General features: G+C 52.3%; 1 protein-coding gene across 1 annotated transcript in view; it reads left to right on the forward strand.

Annotated features, from left to right (window-relative positions):
• The window catches only part of MDGA1 (MAM domain containing glycosylphosphatidylinositol anchor 1), a 54020-nt gene extending 45823 nt beyond the window's left edge, over nt 1–8197 (forward strand). The window contains exons 10-17 of the mRNA XM_039856146.1: nt 41–192; nt 1059–1236; nt 1469–1592; nt 2489–2646; nt 2976–3110; nt 6641–6771; nt 6992–7100; nt 7842–8197. Of these exons, the coding sequence (XP_039712080.1) occupies nt 41–192; nt 1059–1236; nt 1469–1592; nt 2489–2646; nt 2976–3110; nt 6641–6771; nt 6992–7100; nt 7842–7933 (1079 nt within the window). The 3' untranslated portion in view covers nt 7934–8197. The remainder of the gene's footprint in view (nt 1–40; nt 193–1058; nt 1237–1468; nt 1593–2488; nt 2647–2975; nt 3111–6640; nt 6772–6991; nt 7101–7841) is intronic.
• The last annotated feature ends 590 nt before the right edge of the window (nt 8198–8787 follow it).

Here is an 8787-nt window from a genome sequence, read left to right on the forward strand (position 1 = left end):
CACCCTCCATGGCCCCATGCACCCCTCCCCGCCCTCTCAGCCAAAGCCTACAGCCCGGAGTTTTACTTCGACACCCCCAACCCCACCCGCAGCCACAAGCTGTCCAAGAACTACTCCTACGTGCTGCAGTGGACCCAGAGGGATCCTGACGCTGTTGACCCTGTGCTCAACTACAGACTCAGTGTCCGCCAGGTGGGCCAATGGGGATGGGGCTCAGATGCTGGCTGACCCTGGAAGTGCTCACTGAGCCAGGGGAGGGGGTTGGAGATGGGGATGGGACGCACTGATGCTTCTTAAAGACAACTCTTCAGTGCCAGAGAGGAAGTATTCTGGACATAGCAGCAGGAGCTGGAGGGTGATAGGGGTCTGACCCTTCTGGATCCAGGCTCTGGGCACAGACTTGAGAATTGCTCACGGGTCAGTGGAGGTGGAGAGGAGCAGAGTCAGCTCCGCTTATGAAACACAGAATCTACTCTTATGTCAGAAGCTTAAGGCAGAAACTTAAGGCATGAGCTTAAGACTCACCCACAAAGTTTCTAGAATGCGAGGCCAGAGCCACTATGCTGGTCTCATGTCCTGTCTAATTCCATGTGGTTCTGCCCAGGCCAGGGGGCAGTTAGGCAAAGGGTAAGAGTGTGACTCTGGGGCAGTCTACCTGAGCTGGAATCTATCTTTCTATGAGCTTGGGCAAGCTACATCATTTTGGCCTCAGTCTCTTCATCTATAGAATGGGGGTAAAGTTATAATATTCTACCTCATGGGATCATTATTTTAAGGATTAAATGAGTTACTAGTTGTGAAGCTTTTAGAACAGTGCCTAGTATATATTAAGTGTTCAATACGTATTGCTATCTCTTATTATTAAGACATCCCTCGGAGGTAGGCATGGAGGGGGTGATTGCTCTATCCCACAGATGAGGAAACTGAGGGCCTGGCTTCCTAGTCCTTTGCTTTTTCTGCTCCTTGATGCTGACCCCCAAAGTCATATCGGGGCCTGGGCTGGTGCTTTAGTGGAGGGCGTGGCCTGCAAAGCATCTGGGGACTCCCTGTGTCTACAGTTGAATCAGCACAATGCCATGGTTAAAGCTATCCCAGTGCGGCGTGTGGAGAAGGGACAGCTGCTGGAGTACATCCTGACTGACCTCCGTGTGCCCCACAGCTACGAGATCCGCCTCACGCCCTACACCACCTTTGGGGCTGGTGACATGGCCTCTCGCATCATCCACTATACAGAACGTAGGTGGTGGTGGTGGTGGGAAGAGTGTGCCCTTCTTATGCCCAGGGAACCCCCTTCACCCACCACACACAGTTCCTGAGCTTGGGGCTCCCACTGTGTGGTGTTGCTGCAGGCCAGGCCCCTCTAGCCCCCAGTCCTGGCTCTGAGGACCCTGTACCCTAGTTCTAACCTTGGGCACCCTCTGCATAGCCCCACTTGATTCTGACTTGGTTTTCCTGCTTGCTTTCTCAGCCATCAACTCTCCCAGTCTATCAGGTGAGATACCCCCACCCACTTCTCTTCCCCTTAGGGACATGAAGACTCCCCTGGTGGGAAGAAGGGATCCGAAAAGATACCCAGAGAAAAATGGGGTGAGGCCAGCAGCTGGAAGGAGAAGCAGAAGGGAGCAGGGCTAGGCATGGAGATGTTTGCATCTAGGATTTATTCTGGGGCTTAAAGGTGGAGACAGGGGTAGAGTTGGAGGATGTCTCTAACTCAGGGCCTTTCATCTTCACTCGGCATCACTCAGCGTCACTCGCTATCTCCAAAAGGAAGGCCAGACCAATTCATATGCCCTGTTCCCTGGGGCAGGAGTCCTTAGTCTGAGACCCATGGACCCCCAAAGAATCTGTGTGTAGAATTCAGGGAGTCTGAATCTGGAATCTGCAAGGGCATACACTTACTTCTTTATTTTCCCTGACTTCTAGCAGAAATGTAACATCTTCAATGATGAATGTAGGCAACCGACCACAGTAGTATAATTAGTACTTGTGACTTTGTCGTCAGAAATCTGATGTTTTCACGTCACCTTAAAGTTGTTGCAGCTATCTCTAAATGTCATTTACATTCATTAGTATTTCAAAACTACTGCAGTTATTAGACCTAACACTAGACCTTGTGATTTAATTAGATAATAAAGAAGCCCACAAATTTGTTTAAAAATATTTGACAACTCTATTTCAGTATAATTGATTTCCTCTGTAATCCTTTATATTTCATTTTATGCATCTAAAACCATTATTCTGAGATGGGGTTCTTAGACTTCACTAGATGCCAGAAGGAGCTGTGGTGGCACAAAAAGGCTGAGAAGTCCTGTTCTGGGAACATGTTAATCAAGAACCCTGTAGCCTGGTTTCTCAAGCCCTGGAATCCTAGGCCTACTGCCCAGATGCTTGGGAGCTGCCTCAGGGGTGGCCAGGGAGAGCAAAGCTGGACCAGAGGGCCTGAGAAGACTGACCTTTTTGTCTCACCCCGCCCCCCACCCCAATGCAGCATAAACACTCCAAGCCACTTTGAGGATGAGAAGATCTGTGGCTACACCCAGGACCTGACAGACAACTTTGACTGGACACGGCAGAACGCCCTCACCCAGAACCCCAAGCGTTCTCCCAACACCGGTCCCCCCACTGACATCAGCGGCACCCCTGAGGGTGAGAACTTGGCCCGCTTCTAGGAATGGAGGACTGCTTCAGGGTTCTAGCCTTGGGGAGCCCCAGTCTAATGGAGAAACCCCCTCCTCGGGGAGCCTCAGTCTGAGGGGGAGACACAGAGATTGAGGAAGAAGAAGAAATTCAGTAGAGCTAAGAACTGATGAAGGCTGGCCTGGACTCCTGTGCTGTGAGGCAGGGAGGATGAGGTGGGATGGGGTGAGGCATCTGGGATTCAGGCAGTTGAGACTAAGGCAGAGAAGGAATCAGGTGGAAGGAGACCTGGGTGGGTTGAGGAGGAGGCTGTTGGCGCATCTCCCACTCCCCCACAGGCTACTACATGTTCATTGAGACATCAAGGCCACGGGAGCTGGGGGACCGTGCACGGTTGGTGAGTCCCCTGTACAATGCCAGCGCCAAATTCTACTGTGTCTCCTTCTTCTACCACATGTATGGGAAGCACATTGGTGAGTCAGGGGACCAGGTAGTCTGCCCTAGTGTATTTGGGGGAGGGGTGGGCAGGGGAGAGGTGGTTCACAGGAGGCCAGGGACCAGCTAAGAGGTTGCATGAATGGAGTGCCTGCTAGGTGTCAGGTGACATCCTGGGTGCTCTGCATCTGTAGTCTCATTATCCCTCACAACCACCAGGTGAGGGAGGTGTTACCATATAAATCAGAGAGATTAAGCATCTGCCCAAGACCACACAGCAACCCAAGTCTGACTGACTCCCTCAAAACCCTGAACAAGGGTTGGAAGTGTTCTGCTTTGTGAGCGGTGGGAGGAAATTCTGCTTCCTAAGTGTGGGCACGAACTTAAGGAATGCCTTTTAGAAAGAGTTGGCACTGGTAGGAATGTCACATTAATCAGTGAACTCATCAGTGCAGCTATCACTTCCAGAGCTCCTGCTCTGTGCCATGCATCAGGTGCTGCAGTAAAAGGGGTGGACAAGTTTCCCATCCTCTTGGCACCTGCAGTCAAGTTGGAGAGACAGACAGAGATAGACATGAAACAACTAATTGCACCAGATAGGATTTAGTAGCCACTGTGACACATGCCTCCAGCAGAAGGATAGGGGCCAAGACAGCTGGAGTAGGTGGGGTGGGTGACCAGCCCTTTTGTTGCCATTTGGCTTCCCCAGCTGGAGTAACTAATGCAAACCAATTCTGCTTTGCCCCACCTTTTCCCACTTTTAACGCTAAAAGCCCCACATCCCAGGAAAACTGGGACAGTTGGTCACTTTATCCCCAGCTTGGGAGGGACACAGCACCCAGCTGCCAAGAGGAGCACACTGGGTCCAGTAGGGCCCCGGGAAATCAGACCTTATGAGCTGGGATGCCGGGGTATCTGGGAGCAGTCTGGGGTCCAAAGCTTTCTCAGTGTTCCCCAGGCAGTGGAACAAACAGGTCAGTGAAAGCTTTCCGGGGGCAGATTTGATTCTTACCCGAGGAAGACCCAGTAAGCATCAGAAATGCCCAGCAAAAGAGTGGGCTTTACTGTCCCTGGACAGGAGGTCTGTCCAGAAAGTATGCTGTGGAGGTGACCCCGGTCCAGATCGTGCTACTCCCTTACTCTGTCCCCTTCCATCATCATCTTCTCCAGGCCTCCTATGCCTGATCTGCACTCTACCTGCTTCTCTGGCCTCATTTTCTGCTGTTCTCCCTGCCTTAGAGGCCTTTGCTCATGATGTTTCCCTGGCCTGGAACATTCTCTCGCTCCCCTCATTCACGTCTTCCCAGAGAGAGCCCTGACAGCCCCATCTGAAATAACTCTCTATTCCCTTCTCTGCATTATTTTCTTTATAATGCTTACTACCAATCGAGCATAAGCTCCAGGAGGGCAGGGTTCTTTGTCGTATTCACTAATGTATCTCTAGTGCCCAGAACAGTGCCTGGCACATAGTGGTGCTCAATTAGTTGAATGAATGAATTAATGAATGAATGAATGACAGGGAGGTCTGGATTTGATGCACCCTGAAGTAACTTTTAACCTTGAGATTCTATGAAAGTCCTGATGACAGTTGTGAAAAGTTCTTCATTCACCATTTAATTATCGAGAACTGATAGCAATTTGATGCAGACTTTCCCTTGAGGAGTCAAACAGGGAGAAGATATGGATCCCAGTAACGGCCACGCCCCTGAGCAGAGAGTGGGCTGGGCCTGGAGAGCTGCAGTTTAAGGACTCAGAATTACCAGAACATATAGAGGATTTCTAGGTTAAGCCTAGGAAGACTTCTTGGAGAAGGTGATGTTTCAGAGAGGCCTTGAAGCACAGGAAGGATTTAGTCAGGGAAATGTGGTAGGGAAGGGCATCTCAAGCAGTGGGAACAGCCTGAGTAAAAGCCCAGAGGCTGGAAAACTGGAGTACGTCTAGGCTCCAGCATGTGGTTCCATTTGGCTTTGGCAGAGGTAAGGAAGATAAAGAAGAATGCAGGCCTCTAAGGCAGCATGGGAGGATGAAGGTCTTGGGCCTTGGCTGACCCCTGTGAGAGGTTGTCAGGAAGCTCCTGAGCAGGGGAGATCTTGGAGCTAAAGGGGTGCTCAGGGAAGAGAGCAGAGATTCAGTTTTTGTTTGAGCAGTGAAAAAGTGGGCTTCTCCCGTTAGGGTCCTTGGGGCACGTGGTATGGGAGGAAGAAAAGGTATGGGGATTGAAGTTGGACCCCAGGGGGATAGGGACAGGGAAGGTCTGCAGGAGGGGGAAGAGAAAGAGGTTTCTTTGGGGCTGGTGGAGAGCCTGGAAGGCATTGAGGCTTGGGCCTTACCAAAGCCAGTGTGGCACCTCCTGGCCCACTGGGTGTGGGTTGCAGCTTTCTCATGGCCCCATCTGCTGGTAAGGGCCCCCCACCCAGGTCTGGGTCTGCTGCTGGGGAAGAGGTTATTTCTTGCTGTCCTGGTTCCTCCTCTCCCCTCCCTTGTCACCCTACCTGGCAGTTCTGGGCACCAGCTGTCCCCAGAACTTGTGTTTTTCCTCCTCTTCTTGGTCCAAGCCAACTCTTTTCATCTCAAGCAGGTAACATGTGGTGGCTCTCCTCGTCAGGGGGGTCTGTCTATCTGGTGTCACAGATGGTATGGCTTTGTCTGTAGGAAGTGCCATGGAAATGTCAGCCACCAGGCTCCATCTAAATTGATTCTTCTTCCCTCTGAGCCAGGTGTTTTATGTCACTGGGGGCTTAAGGTAGGCTGGAAGAACTGGGGAAGGGGCACAACATTGCCTGGGTGCTCTTAGTTAAGCCATGACCCCCTCCCTCTCTTCCAATGCCCCTCAGTCCCTCCGGAACTCCAGGCTCTGTGGCTGTGGGCAGATGGGCTCAGCACTCACAGACTAATGCCTCCAAAATTTCACTTTCACTATTTTTACCATGGCTATGTCACACCTCTACTAATATCTTTCTTTAAATCAGCTCATTCTTCTTTTCTTAGCTTCATCCTAAGCATCAATATTAGATAAATCATGGGTTTGAAGGACTAGCTTTATTCACCTCTTTTAAAACATATATCTAAATATTTAAAAAATTTTAAGTCTGTTCCTGAACCTCCAGAAATCATCCCACGTATCTTGTACTGGCAGGAGTATGTGTTGAGGGTTTTGGAATCCTGCTGTGTGCTCAGACATAGGCCCCACCACCCTAGGACAACTTCTCTGTCTAGATGAGGGAGAGTGGGGTGTGTGTGTGTGTGTGTGTGCGTTCGTGTGTGTGTTTGGAGGGCGGGGGATTCACTGATTAAGAAGGAAGGGAAGAAATGATAGAAAAGTTGCAAATTGTCCTGATGAAGTACAGCCCTGCTGCTGTCTGTCTCTTTCCCATGTTGCACTCCACCCCCCTCCCCAACCCCTACCCTGGGAAAATGGGACATTGAACCAGTCTGTGATGGGAGAAGGTCCCATCCAACAGGGACAGCGCTGTGGGCAGTGGCGAAAGAGGAGGGCTCGGTGAATCAGGAAGGGTAAGTGTGCCCTCGACTAGACGTCACTGCCCCACTCTCTTCACACCTACCACAGGATCCCTCAACCTCCTGGTGCGGTCCCGGAACAAAGGGGCTCTGGACACGCATGCCTGGTCCCTCAGTGGCAATAAGGGCAACGTGTGGCAGCAGGCACATGTGCCCATCAACCCCAATGGGCCCTTCCAGGTGAGTCTGCCAGGCCCAGAGGCCCCTCACAGGCTCTCCCAGCTCTTAGGTGGTTGTTCTGGCCAGGAAGTACTTGGGAAGGCTCAATGCTTGTTCCTGAGAGCCGAGGATGGAAGCGGGCAGGGTGTGGGATGGGGGAGCTCCCAGGTGCACTGAGGGGTGGAGTCTGTCTGGCAGAACCACCCCAAAGCCTGCTCCCTGCTTTCTGATGCCACTCCAGATTATTTTTGAGGGGGTTCGAGGCTCAGGCTACCTGGGGGATATTGCCATAGACGATGTCACACTGAAGAAGGGAGAATGTCCCCGGAAGCAGATGGATCCCAATAAAGGTGAAGACGAATGGGGTGGGGGGGGCAAATCAGGGGGTTATTTGGGTGGGCACCTGTGTTAGGATAAGGAGAGTGTTTGTGTCTGAATTGGGTACAGAGTGGCTGGCTGACAGGCTATGTGTATTGGTGTCTATGGACACGGGCCCCAGCCCAGCTCAGGCTATGGGGCATATATAGGACAATAAGAAGACCAGACCCTGCCTCTATGAGCTTGCCGAGCTGTTAATGTACCAGAATGCCTCCTGTGCCTGTGTCTGGGTAATGTCTCTGGGTGTGTGGATCCAGATGTGAATGTGTTTTCACCCCTGGGGCCGGGTGTTTACAATAATAATAGCTCATGATGAATGAGCTCATCATGGATACACAGGTTTTTGTACTAAGCAAAATACAAAAACCTGTATATCCAACTGTATGTCCAGCTCATTCGACCCTCACAGCAGTGCTCTGGGGTAGCTCTTACTACTAGACTCATTTTACAGAGGCGGAAACTGAGACCCACTGAGGTTGAATGAATTGCTCTGTGACTTAGTGAGCCACAGAGCCAGGATTTGGACCCCAGCAGGCTGAGTTACCTCCACACCACATCACCTCACATCTGATGAGTGTGTCTGTTCACCTTCAGGCCCCCAGAGAGAGAAGCAGAGTACGAGCCCTCCCTTGGCTTGCCTGCTTGCTCTCTACTCCCTGGCCCTGGTTAGCTGACCAGAGCGCTGGTCTGTCTCTCCTCTCTCTCCATTGCAGTGGTGGTGATGCCCGGCAGTGGAGTCCCTTGCCAGCCCTGCCCACGGCTCTGGGGGCCCATGGCCATCTTCCTCTTGGCATTGCAGAGATGATGAAAGCTGCGTGGCCCCCCACCCCGCCCCTGGCACACCAAAGTGTCCGCATCGTACCAAAGACAGACCCCCGCCAGCCGGGGTGCCCGGGGCAGGGCCGGCCCACCAGGGAGAGGGGCCTGTGTTGGCTGCGAGGATGAGCCGAGAACAAGGACAGAGGCCCGGCGCTGAGGCCCTATAGATAGTCGTTCGACACACGCACACACTCACACACCCACACTCACACACACACACAGATATATTAAAGCACAAATTTCTATTCGACCTGCCAGCACCTTCTTTACTGCAGAGACGGGGACTCACCTGAATGGCGTCTGCCACCGCAGGGACCTCGTTACCATGTAGGCCTTGTCCTGGCTGCACCTGTGGCGTGTTCCTGCCCTTCCTCCGTCCCTAACTTAAGGCTGAGCTCCAGCCCTGTGGCTTTACCAGAAGGGGAGGAGACAAGAGACCCTGCTCTTAGCTGGACTCTGGGACTCCCTGGGATGTGGGAGACCAGAGTCAGAGGGGGCCAGGCGGGACTTTGTGACTCTATGAATGTTCCCATTCAGGGACAAGGAAGGTGAGGCACCTGCTGCTCGCAACTATTTCCAGGGCAAGGGCCAAAAGGTGGAGACCTCAGGTCACCCAGAATCCTTGACTTGTTCCTGGGATGTCATATTCCCCCATCACCATGCCCCCTTTGAAGGGACCCAGGATGGGGTCTTGAGCCTGGGCAGTCTGAAGATTGACACCTTCTGCTCCCACCCCCCACCCACTCCGCCTCAAGTGACTGGATTCCTGAGAGCACAGTCTCCACCCTAGTCAGTTGGCCTAACCTTAGCCCCTAGCTGCATCTCCAAAGAGCCAGGGGA

This window comes from Pteropus medius, unplaced genomic scaffold (genome assembly GCF_902729225.1).
Source record: "Pteropus medius unplaced genomic scaffold, Ma_sr-lr_union100, whole genome shotgun sequence".
Lineage (NCBI taxonomy): Eukaryota > Metazoa > Chordata > Mammalia > Chiroptera > Pteropodidae > Pteropus > Pteropus medius.